Here is a 12,500-nt window from a genome sequence, read left to right on the forward strand (position 1 = left end):
AATAATGGAAAACTACAGACTCACTGGCTATTAGTACAAAGGAGCTGCAGCTGTTATGCCCTTCCTCTATCTATCTATCTATCTGACTATCTATTTGTCTATGGTGGCATAGTTGGGGAGGGGCTTGAGTGGGTGGCACAGGGAGGAGGGGGGCCCCCAGCTGCATTGAACCAGCTTTGGGAGTGGCCCAACTTGCAAAAGGTTGAGAACTCCTGCATTTATGGAGCAAGTTTGAGGGAATTAAGAGCACTACCATATCGTTTCATATTAACAGGCAACGAGAGAAAATTTTAGGATTCATGTAAAGTGAGACAGCTATGTGACATCACCATTGTTGTTCAGTAGGGGGATGGATGGGAGATGAAAGCAAGAGTAGGAGATATGGGTGGTAAACTGAGGCTAAGTGTTGTGCAGCACTCTTTAATAGCAGACCTGTGCATGGAAGATAGTGGCACAGACAGAGAATATAATGCTAAAATAAGTGGTGTATGTTTTCCTTGAATTGTACACAAGAAGAAAATTGAATGTAAATGTTTGTAAGAGCAAGGTGATGGTTTATGAGCAGGTGATGAGGTGGATGACTCTGAGCCCTCATAGAGTAAAGATGAGCCATCAAGATAGGATGGATAGAGTAGGATGGGTGTACATGATGGTTCTGGCATGGCTGAAGCAGCATATTATGGAGCAGTTGAATGGGCAAAGCATGCACGTTTGGGTAGTTTGGATACATTATCAGTGTTTTTTTTTTTTTTTTTTTTTTTTTTTTGAGGAATGTTCCTGAGTGAAATTGAAGGGCAAAATCTGAGAATGAGGCTGTGTAAGCTGTGTGTTGATGTACACAGCTGTGTACAGCTGTGTGTTGATTTGTACTGAATAGAAATTTAATGTTGGGCTTCTTGATGATGACTGAAATACTGTAACTACTTGTATCTTATGTTATCACAACAAACTTGAAGCATAAAAAATTTACCTTTTTATTTTCAAGGTGTAGTGCTTATGTGTTTGTATTTTTCTGTTCTTTATTTTATTTTTTTATTATTTTATTTTTTTAAATGTTAGACATCTGTGGTTGTGTGTGTGTGTGTGTGTGTTGATTTGTTTGTGGGTAGATGGGTGGGGTGTGTTTGTTTGTGCATAATAGGTTTTCTGAGATGAGTTGCTATTTCCATTTGTTCATACAATATAAATATATATATATATATATATATATATATATATATATATATATATATATATATATATATATATATATATATATATATATATATATATATATAAACACACACACACACACACACACACCTATATACATAAAAACAATTTTTTACACTAATCTAAAATCCATTTAGTGTTATGTGTGTACTGAGGAGCTTTGCCATGTTACTCCTCCCCACTCACCTGGCTCCCACCAGCCTCTCCTTCAGGCAGGATGTGCTTGGTGTGCTGTACAGCTTGGGTTTGTGGTATATCACATGGCTATCCACTCATTATATAACCACCATTAGCTGTTCACCTCGTGTGATGTTTCATTGCCAATAGTCACTTACCAGCTTCACAGCAGTCGCATTCAGGCATTCATTCTGTCATGTAAGTCACTGCAGTGGTGGCTGTGAGGCAGGGGACACAGGGCTCTTTTCTAAGGCTGAGTGATGTACTGCAATTACAAGGAAAGAACTGGTGCAGCTTCCTCACAGCTGAATTCTTGTCATCTGTTTGAAGTGCCTAAGGCCCTGAGGCAGTGCCAAAAGTAGTGCTCTGCAGTGGTGGGCTGCATTGTAGCATAAGGCAAGTTTATCTTGCTTGGCTCTCCACAGCGTAGGTATGGAGGATATTTGCAGGGATTAATATGAGTTATTGTTGTTAAGCAAACTGCTGGTTCTGTAGTTCTCTTAGTTAAAGTTGCAGCTATTATTTCTTACCTGAACAAAACCATTGTTTTAATGTCATACCAGCACATGCACAGGGATATGAATAGTTTTAGCTGATTACAGAATTTCCTTATTTTTACAGAAGTGGAGGTGGTCTAGATACTAATCTTATATACAAAGTACTGTCTGCCAATGCTCATTCAAACAGGATTAATGACTTAACAAGATTAACTTTTGATGAGCTTGAAGCACACTACAGTCTGACCATTTTATCCTGAGGATTTGGGTAGTGATAACAACATTATTTTTTGCAAACACCAGTGTTTCTGCTGGGCATTGTTATGTCTTAATGAGTGACTCAATCAGGTCACACTGTCAATGACCATGTCAACCATTGGTCACTTCTTGTGCTGTGCCCAAAGAGAAAAAGGAGAGAGAGAACAGACAGACAGACAGCCAGGCTGACAGGCAGACAGTCAGTATTTTCTCTAGTTCTGATAATTCACAGACAAGTATAGATCTCTTCAAAAGAAATAAATTTGCATGAAATGTAGGTTCTTTATGCAAAGAGAGAGAGAGAGAGAGAGAGAGAGAGAGAGAGAGAGAGAGAGAGGTGGTGTTGTGTGGGGAATGAGGTTATCATTGAAACTTTGGCTCTAATCTGATAGTTTGCCTGGTACAAAGTTTGGCAGTGCCGCAGGCTGAGAAATCCATGGAAAAGACAATTCCTAAATGCCCAGGATAAAATGGTCAGACACTAGTATGGTAAAATTAGGTCTTATTTATGAAGAGAACTATAACACTTGTGTGAAAATTTATAAAATTTATTAAATGAGAATTTCTGATGTTCTGAATACAGCTCTTTGGAGTAAAGTTATATGGCTTGTAGGTATATTTATGGCTATGAATGGTAGATTAATATACTGTATGTCAAATAATTTAATGTCTGAACAGGATCAGTCTTGTCAATAGTTAGCAACTCTCCTTTCACTGTCAGACAAAAAAAAAAAAGTCCCCTTTGTTTCCATCATGTCATGTTTCCTGGAGAGTCACTGTTGGTGTAGTGGTGGCTGCATTCCATCAGGTCAGAAGATAGTGAGGATCACAGCTTATGTGTTCATTATTATTATAACTTTATTATTTTCATGTATTAAAAACTTGTTTATTATGTGACATAGTGAGGATCAAAGCTTATATGTTCCTTATTATTATAACTGTTATTTTCATGCACTGAAAACTTGTTTCTTATGTGCTTGTAATTTTCTATTTTATGCTCCAATTTAACAGGTAAAAGAATAAGCAATATCAAGTATATTACTTCAGAGACTGATAGTTCAGAATATTGAATGTTCTCAATAAACTCTTTTACTTGTGAATGATGAATCTTGATCTGTTATTCTGTAATAATATGTACTATTTTTGTATTTCATTGTAATATCTTAAGATGAATAATTTTAAGTTGCTATGTATACTGATCTCAAAATTACTGTTAGCTGCACTTGGAAAGCCATGAGTGAGGGTGAGGCACTCTCTGCTTGAAATGTGTGTGGACAGTGCCAGGTTGCACCTGTGGCCCACTTGCTCCTCACATTGTGGACAGCAGACATACATTCATTGCTTCAATCTAAAAAAGATACTTTGCCATATGATGCAAGAAATATTTTACTACATAACTGAAATTTTGTGTGAGGAATGCATCATACATATAACTACCCAAGGGCTTGATGAGCACTTTTGTGGGGACCTGTAGCAGCCAGCTTCTCTCTGCCTGTGTACTCAGAAGCATGGGAAACTTATTCCTGTTGTATTTCGACATGACCACTAAAAACATTAGATATCATAAGGTCTGTTTTTTCTGTGGTGTCTTTCTGTCATAAAGTCTGCACAATTTTAAACTTCAAAATTACCGCCAATAGGAAGCCGAAGAGGATGAAGGAATCTTGTTATAATTGAGATCCCCAGTGCAGTGTTTTGGCTTCAAGGAACCACTCCCTTCCCTTGGATGAGTCACACCTGGAGAGGAAGTTTGACTTTGTGAGGCTGTTTATGTGGCAACTGAATGATCAGAAAATATACATATTGCAAAATATATTTGCTAGTGCCTTTCAGAATTTTATGCATAGTATGTGAGAAATAACAGCTTTTTACTTCTTAATTAAAACTCATTTTACATGTATATTAATGATAATGGAGCACTAAATGTCCAGTATATAAGCTTAGATCCTGTCTATAAGTTAGAATGAAGAGAGTTCAGTTTACCAGTGTAGACTGAGGACATCAAAACAGTTTGTCCTCAAGCAGAGAAAGTGTCTGCATAACATTTTATTTCTCACCTGTAGATAAGAAGCAGGAGTAGTCACATAGAGGCAGGTGGTGGTGGAACTTTGTACAGGAGAATAAATAAACCGTATATTCATCTATTTAAATTCATTATTGGCCTTCCTTTGTTTTACATTGTAGTGATCAAGGTTTGTGGAAAATCTTTATTTGTTTGTTGTATTACTTTCTGGTGCTAGTCACTTCCCATTCCCTAATGATGTGTAGTACTTGTTCAAATCTTAAGATACTGTACTTTTTTTTTGTCTTGTGAGTGAATGATGTGTGAACTTCATCCTGGTACTCCTTGATCTGTTGTTATCTTGTGTCTCTCCACTGAGGGTCCTGCTTGGCCTTCTGTGATAAAGATGCTTGTAGTAATTGTCTGGGCTTTCATAGTATTATTTTAAGATTTTTTTTTTTTTATGGAGGGACACTGGCCAAGGGCAACAAAAATCCAATAAAAAAAAAAAAGCCCACTGAGATGCCAGTCCCTGAATAGGGTCTGAAGTGGTAGTCAAAAATTGAAAGATAAGTGTCTTGAAACCTCCTTGAAGGAATTCAAGTCATAGGAAGGTGGAAATACAGAACCTGGTAGGGGGTTCCAGAGTCTACCAGAGAAATACTGATTGAGGATACTGGTTAACTCTTGCATTAGAGAGGTGGACAGAATAGGAGTGAGAGAAAGAAAAGAGTCTTGTGCAGTGAGGCTGCGGGAGGAAGGGAGGCATGCAGTTAGCAAGATCAGAAGAGCAGTTAGCATGAAAATAACAGTAGAAGACAGCTAGAAATGCAACATTGTGGTGATGAGAGAGAGGCTGAAGACAGTCAGTTAGAGGAGAGGAGTTGATTAGACAAAAAGCTTTTGATTCCACCTTATCTAGAAGAGCAGTATGAATGAAACTGCACCCCCGCCCTCCTAAACATGTGAAGCATACTCCATACATGGACAGATAAGGCCCTTGTACAGAGTTAGCAGCTGGGGAATGTGAGAAAAAGCAGTCAAGCAGTGGATGGGTAAAGTACACTCACCTACTTCATTGTCAATATTGTATGAGGTGAATGTTAGGTATTTGAAATTAAGAACACATATTTTTTTGTACCATTTGATTATTCAAGGATTTTTTACAGTTCATAACAACTGTTAACTCTACCATCAAAATAAAAACTCAAACAGTGGGAATTGTGCTGCAACAGAACATTTTACATTAAAATGCTGATAAATTAGCAAAATCTTTGATCTAGAGAAAATATTGAATATGACGTTGATCCCACAATTACTAAAACCTAACCTCTAAATACATAAAAGAAATCTACATTGAAAAGGTTGATCTTAAGATTTAATCATAATTTTAAAGTAAGTGTCTTTGTGTACAATGTAAGAATACTTGAATAAATGCATCAAAATGACCTCATGCTGTGGTGATTAAGATGAACAGAATTTACAACTGTAGCTAAATACCTACCAACAACAGAGAGAGAGAGAGAGAGAGAGAGAGAGAGAGAGAGAGAGAGAGAGAGAGAGAGAGAGAGAGAGAGAGAGAGAATGAATGTGACATCCATCTAAGATATCACAGGAAAAGTTTAAAGATGCAGTGGAGGAGAGGTCACCAAAAATTGTCAGAGCACATAGCTATTATTAGAAAATTCAGTAACATGAGTTATCTTTAATTATAATAATGTATCATGTATAATTTATTTTGATGTTGCCATAAATGCATAGAAAATCTACAAAATTCCTGACTACAAACAGTAACAATGAATACAACAGTGCTCTTAAGAGTAGAGAGGTTGTGAAGCCCTTGAGACCTGTGTGTGTGTGTGCGTGTGTGTGTGTGTCTATGTGTGTGTGTGTGTGTGTGTGTGTGTGTGTGTGTGTGTGTGTGTGTGTGTGATTCACCTACGGTCGTCTGCTGGTCACCCAACCAGCCATTACCCTATGGAAAGAGCTCAGAGCTCATAGTGACCAATCTTTGGGTAGGACTGAGACAGGGACTGGGACAGCAAGGTCACAACCTCTTGGGTTACATCCCATACCTACTTGCTGCTAGGTGAACAGGGGCTACACATTAAGAGGCTCGCCCATTTGCCTCGCCGTGCCCAGAATTCGAACCTGGGCCTTCTTGGTTGTGAGCCGAGTGTGCTAACCACTACACTATGCAGTGTGTGTGTGTGTGTGTGTGTGTGTGTGTGTGTGTGTGTGTGTGTGTGTGTGTGTGTGTGTGTGTGTGTGTGTGTGTGTGTGTGTGTGTGTGCACATGCACATGTACACACACACACAGACATGTATTGTTGTATTGTGATAGTAAGCCATTAGAACAGTGGTCCTTAACCTGGGTTCAATCAAACTCTAGGGGTTTGGTGAGTCAGTCTCAGGGGTTTGGCAGAGGTGTGTGTGCATGGTTCATTTTGTGCACTGTTTTCTTTTTCCAACTACAAAGGGTTCGGTGAATGCACGTATGAAACTTGCGGGATTCAGTACCTCCAACAAGTTAAGAACCACTGCATTAGAAGACAGGGAGATATTAGCAGAATAATGAAGTATGTGTTGCATTCTCAAGGACCTGAGTTCAAATCCACACAACAAGCACTTGCTGCACACAGCTGAGAGGTTTGAGGTGGTTGTTGACACATTGCCTTTCAGTTGTCACCGCTGTATGTTGAGCGAAGCATGGTGGGAGCGTGGGCCTCTCAGGGCAACCACCTTCAAAGTGACATTGCTACACATTGCATGCAGCATTCACCTCAATGGTACAAATAGGCAAAATTGTAAACAAACAGAAATAAGTATATACAACATTAGCCATCAGTCCTCAGCATCAGTGTGATGGTGAGTGGCACATGTGTCTTGCCAGTCACTCTGCTTTGCCTAGCCAGGGAGGCATGGCCAGCCCTGCCCCCTGGTCAGACACATGGAGCATTGTGCTGTTTCACCTCAGGGTATACAGCACACACACACACACACACACACGCACACACACACACACACACACACACACACACACAGCTTAGGCGCAGCATAGTCACCTGTGCTCTGAAGGCTTCATACAGCAACCCAAGAGAGATTTCTCTCAACTGAATCCTACTTGGGTCTTGTGTTTTGTTGCTGAGCTGACAGACCAACTCGCTAAGGCATTATGAGCAGCAGCTGTCTGATGCATCTGTTTTTTACTCAAAATTTCACCTTCATTATTTTACATCTATTTAAGATTTTCCTACTAACTATTATAAAATAAATTTTAAATGCACACCATTTACTTGTAAGTATAAAATATTTCACCTGATAATCCTGCAAGGTGTGGAGGACTATAAAGGCAGCTTCATCATGTTAGGCATTAGTGACAGCAAAAATAGCTTCTTAATTGTGCCTGCTGCATGTATGAATACAGTATATACATAATTTATTACCACATTTAGCTTGAACATTGAAAGATAAATGAGATCATGAATTTCTTCGCACATATGTAAATTTCAACCATAAGTAAAGGAAAGCTAGCAGAATAGGGTGCTTCTAGTTTAAACAGTAGTACATCACATAAAAGTATGAAGACAAAGTGTTCTTATCTGCTGAAAAAAAAAATTAAGGTTCCTCTCAGCATTCAAAAACATAAAGTTACAAACTGTATAATAAATAAATAAATATATGAATAAATAAACCAAGAGTCTGTGGAACCATAAAATTTTTAAATTATGAATTTAATCTTTCAAGAATGAAATCAGCCATTTATTCACTACAACCTTTAAATGGTACATGCTAGCTGGGAGGCAGTGCTCCTGTCAGGTGTTGAATTTTAGGGGCAGAATCCCTCAATGGAATGATAACTTCAGAACAATAATAGCTGCCAGAATATAGAGTACTATAGAAATTCTTTTCACACACACATAGCTGTATCTGTTAATGTATATCCTGCATTGTTTTATGTCTATATTTGTGCCATTCAAGAAAGAAGACTAAGTGATTCATGTTAGATTTTGTATTGTAAAAACAATGTTATGGTCTCTGACGTTTAACTAGATTATGTAAAAAGCTGTTCAAAGTGTTATTGATCATATCTAATAGTATTACATTAGGAAGACTAAGAACTACAAAATTAAATATCTTCACTATTGACCTCTTAGAGAGACTGTGCCTCTGACCAATTTGATCTGTGTTTCATTTACTATTTCACTTCTTATCAGTAAAACCTTTTCTTTTAATTTATGGCAATGTACCTTATAAAAGTTTGCTTGCAATAAATTGAAACAATCTAAACTTTTCTAAGAAGTACTATAGTGAGATTGTTATATTATTATGAGAGTCATTAATCCCACTCCCTTGAAGCACTGTAGTGGGAGGAGGAATGCTGAAGTAGTAGTAAACAACTTGTATTAGATCCCAATACTTGTAATTCATTACAATATAAAAGTTGTGGGGTTGCCATGGTACAATGGTACTACATGTACAATTAGGCTGATGGATTCTCAAGTACACAGGTTCAAATTGTAGCCATGATCCATGGTTAGTAAGAGCACCACTTGGAGTAACAGTTCCCAAATGCCAAACCAAAGTCCTCCATTAGGAGCCACCATCCCATCCCTGACTCATCAGGGGAAAATTGTATGAAAAAGAAAAAAGGGCTTTCTCTATAATAATAATAATAATAATAATAATAATAATAATAATAATAATAATAATAATAATATAACATAATAGTTGTGATCTGCAATCACGTTGAACTTTGTGGGGGCATAACTTTTGTTCATTTACCTATTTAATATTTTTTTGGAAAAAAAAAAAAAAAACGAGTTTTGCCCTTAGAGTTTTGATGATGTTGAGTGTGTCTCTACTTAGTTGTAATATATAGGAAGTGAGCTAGGCTTGCAGGGTCCTGTCTCTATATGTCAGGTTATCAAGTTTCTCCTTGAACTCATGAATGTTTCTGGCATGAAGTACCTCTTACTCAAGCTTATTGTATGTGTCAGAAAGTGTGTGTGTGTGTGTGTGTGTGTGTGTGTGTGTGTGTGTGTGTGTGTGTGTGTGTGCATACCAAGCTGTATGCAGGGACTGATCTACATTCATGTTTCCACCTTTGCATCTTTATTCTTCCAGTCTTATTTGTAGTTAATGCACACTCCTTCTATTCTCATAGTCCTTTACATATATCTATATCTAAAGAGAAAGACACATTTTTTAAAATATAAATCAAACAGATTTATTTTCTTGTGTTGCCTCAAATGCCCAATCTCTGTTTATCTCATACAATAGTAGATTTCTCATATATCTTTTTTTTCAGTTTAGTTATTGATATTTATTTTGTAATTATATCTCCTCACTTTCTTCTTTCTTCTATTGATGATAGTCTCATTTCTTTTAATTTTCCCTTATAAGATAGATTTTCCAACTATTCCACATCTTAATTCCTTTATTTGTATTCTTTACAATTTCTTTACAATTTATTTCTTGTGAGAAGACCACACAAGTTTAACATACATATTCTACTTTGTCTAATCAAACACTGTTATTACTCGATGATTATTCTGGAAGTGAAAGGACATCCACTTTTATTTTTTTCAGCATCCTCCTAGTATATAATAACAAACATCTTGTGAATGTGCTTTTCTTGTGATACTCACTAGTCTCTCATTTTCTTCATTTACTTTTCATATTATGTTATTTTGCGACTTTTAGGCCTGTGTCTGTGTTTACTTTTCCACTTACATTGCATTACATTTACTTGCATTAAATTCCAATTCTCATCTTGTATTTCATTCATATTTTTTAAAATCACTCTATGCCTTCAGAATCCTTGAGGTTTCTTGAAATATTCCTCAATGATTTTGTATGAGTATCATATGCAGACAGACTTGTAGCTATATAACTTACTTCTTTGAGCATATAATTTACCTTCACTTGTTTTTATTTCTAAGATACTCCTTTATGGAGAAAGAAAACACAGGGGAAGGAGTTTCAATCCCCTCATTTTGTTCCTTTCAGTTGCCTTTCAACACAGCTGCAGAGTGTACAACCAAAATTATCCCTGTGGTACCCCACTTGCTACTTCACTTCACTGATTTTTCATCTCTTACCATTGCTCTCATTGACCTTCTTGTCAAATAGTCTTCATTTAGTTCTTAATTGTTCCCTTCAGTCCTCAATTTTCCAATTTTCATAACAAGTCTTCTGTGTGAGACCTTGTTAAATGGTTTCTTTAGATCCAAATATACAAAATCTACTCATCCATTCCTTTCCTGTTTTATGTGTCATTCACATAAAACCTAGTAATTTGGAGCATGCACATGCAGATTTGAATAAGTATTTATCACTAATAATATGTTTACGGACAAAAAAAGAGCTGTGTTCATATTGTCTTGTTTCCTTGTCTACTAAAATATATGCAGTTGGATAAGGAAAATTAAATTAAATTTTGTCTTAGTGGCAGGTTTAAACAAAATATAATAAACCAGTAATTGTTAAATGTAAATCCCACAAGAATTATGTTAAAAAATTATTTGAAGCATAATGACGAGAGTATTTAAAAAAAATAAAGTCTAAATTCAAATTGTAAATAAATATACACAAAATAATAAAGAAGCATTTACTTTTGCCAAGCTGTTGAATTTAACTCTATCCAGCCTAGCATTCTTATTATAAAGATCTCCTTAAATTTAAGGCACCCCAGGCATTTCTTGATGGACTGAGAGCTAACCCAAAGGAGAAGAGCTGGCAAAATAGTGTATGGAGTGGCATTGGTAATTTCACCATAATCTTGTACACAGAACTTAAATGTAATTATTCAGTTATATTAAGAAAAATGGCCATGTGGAAGGAGACAAAATCTACATTAAGGGAAATGATTCTTGAAAGAGAAAGCAAATATGGCAGACTGCTCTTTTTCTGACTTCCATGAAGCTGCAACACAAATTTTTGGATCCTTCTCAACTTTGTTTCTACCAAATTCATTCTCAACTATTTATATTAAAAGAAATTACAAATTTCATAATTATACAAGAAATTAAAAATTTTCTTGTATGAATCACTTCTCCATCTATGTTGCTCCAAATATGTGTGAATCTCCATGGAAAGCCATAAATTTTTATATTTCTTCTGTAGATCCTATAAACTTTTTCCATTCTCCTTGTACTCCCTTTGTCTCATGAAAATAGATCATGTGTGTCCCATTCTCTACCCTGTTCATGCCTTATACAATGTATTTAGATGTTAATTTTCATTCTTTCCTTTTGGGTTGGTGGCCTCAGTCTCTCTTCAGTGGTTTCTCAGGCTTTGGGCTATCATGATCTCTGCTCTATGAGAATGCATTCTTTAAATTTTCTATGTCTTTTTTTGTGTGCATGTAGAGATAATACCATTCCAGCTTTGAGAAATAATTTATATGATCTAATTCTTGTCACTTCCATATCAAGTTATATATATATATATATATATATATATATATATATATATATATATATATATATATATATATATATATATATATATATATATATATATATATATATATATATATATATTGTACTGTTTTTATTTTTTCAGTGAAGCTGTGTTTGCATGTGTTTTAGGCTGTAAATTATCCATAATCATTACTTGTAACTCTTCTTCTTAATTTTCATTCACCCTTCCATTTCCCATTGAATTTTTTCCTTTTTGTCTTCAACTACTCTTACTTTTCCATCATTCTGTATTTCTTAGCATTAGACTTCACATTTTCCTATCTTTGGCTCCATTCAGGTGTGTGTGTGTGTGTGTGTGTGTGTGTGTGTGTGTGTGTGTGTGATCAGTCTGGTTCATTGGCTATGGATAACCTGTCTGCACATGACTTTTACATAACCAAATAATAATAAAATATTAAAATCCTGAAAAAAAAGAGAAAGAGAAAATAGAGAACATATACCATCACTCTCTTCCACCCATGACAAACATTTTCCTTAATTGACAAGACAGTGTGAGTCATGTGAATGCTATCTTAAAGGCTTACAGGCCAGAAGCTGCACAGATCATAACAAGAATCTTGGCAGATACCTCAATAAGGCCAGGAGCAGCAGGAGCCCATCTTGACACACATGGAAGAAGCTGGACGTGCCCTCAGAGACAGCCATAATTGCTGATTGGGGACATACATCTCTGCTGGGATATCATCGTTGTCTTGACTCAACTTTACTTCTTTATCATGTTTCCTTCCTGAAGAGATACAAAAACTTGTTCTGTATATGATGCAATATAACCTCATCTCATTCAGTGTATGATGATAAAATTGCTTGACAACAGACATGTGACAGCAACAGGCTATAAGAAACCAAAAAGTGTTAAATAAATGAAGA

General features: G+C 36.2%; 2 protein-coding genes and 1 long non-coding RNA gene across 7 annotated transcripts in view; 1 reads left to right on the plus strand and 2 right to left on the minus strand.

Annotated features, from left to right (window-relative positions):
• Positions 1-4,288, plus strand: part of LOC135093252 (type-1 angiotensin II receptor-associated protein-like) — a 15,604-nt gene extending 11,316 nt beyond the window's left edge. For all 3 annotated transcript variants that reach the window (XR_010263269.1, XM_063992318.1, XM_063992320.1), the window contains one exon: positions 1-4,288. This exon is cut by the window's left edge. The gene's annotated coding sequence lies outside the window, so the exon portion shown is untranslated.
• On the minus strand, positions 2,424-11,646 carry LOC135093253 (uncharacterized). Its single transcript, XR_010263270.1, has 2 exons — positions 7,212-11,646; positions 2,424-4,541 (listed from the first exon to the last, which is right to left on the minus strand). It is a non-coding gene; the product is annotated as an uncharacterized LOC135093253 (long non-coding RNA).
• Positions 11,647-11,846: 200 nt separating this feature from the next.
• Positions 11,847-12,500, minus strand: part of LOC135093250 (uncharacterized) — a 12,780-nt gene continuing 12,126 nt past the window's right edge. For all 3 annotated transcript variants that reach the window (XM_063992312.1, XM_063992311.1, XM_063992310.1), the window contains exon 11: positions 11,847-12,360. In XM_063992312.1, the coding sequence (XP_063848382.1) occupies positions 12,203-12,360 (158 nt within the window). In that variant the 3' untranslated portion in view covers positions 11,847-12,202. The remainder of the gene's footprint in view (positions 12,361-12,500) is intronic.

This window comes from Scylla paramamosain, chromosome 42, assembly GCF_035594125.1.
Source record: "Scylla paramamosain isolate STU-SP2022 chromosome 42, ASM3559412v1, whole genome shotgun sequence".
Classification (NCBI taxonomy): Eukaryota; Metazoa; Arthropoda; class Malacostraca; order Decapoda; family Portunidae; genus Scylla; species Scylla paramamosain.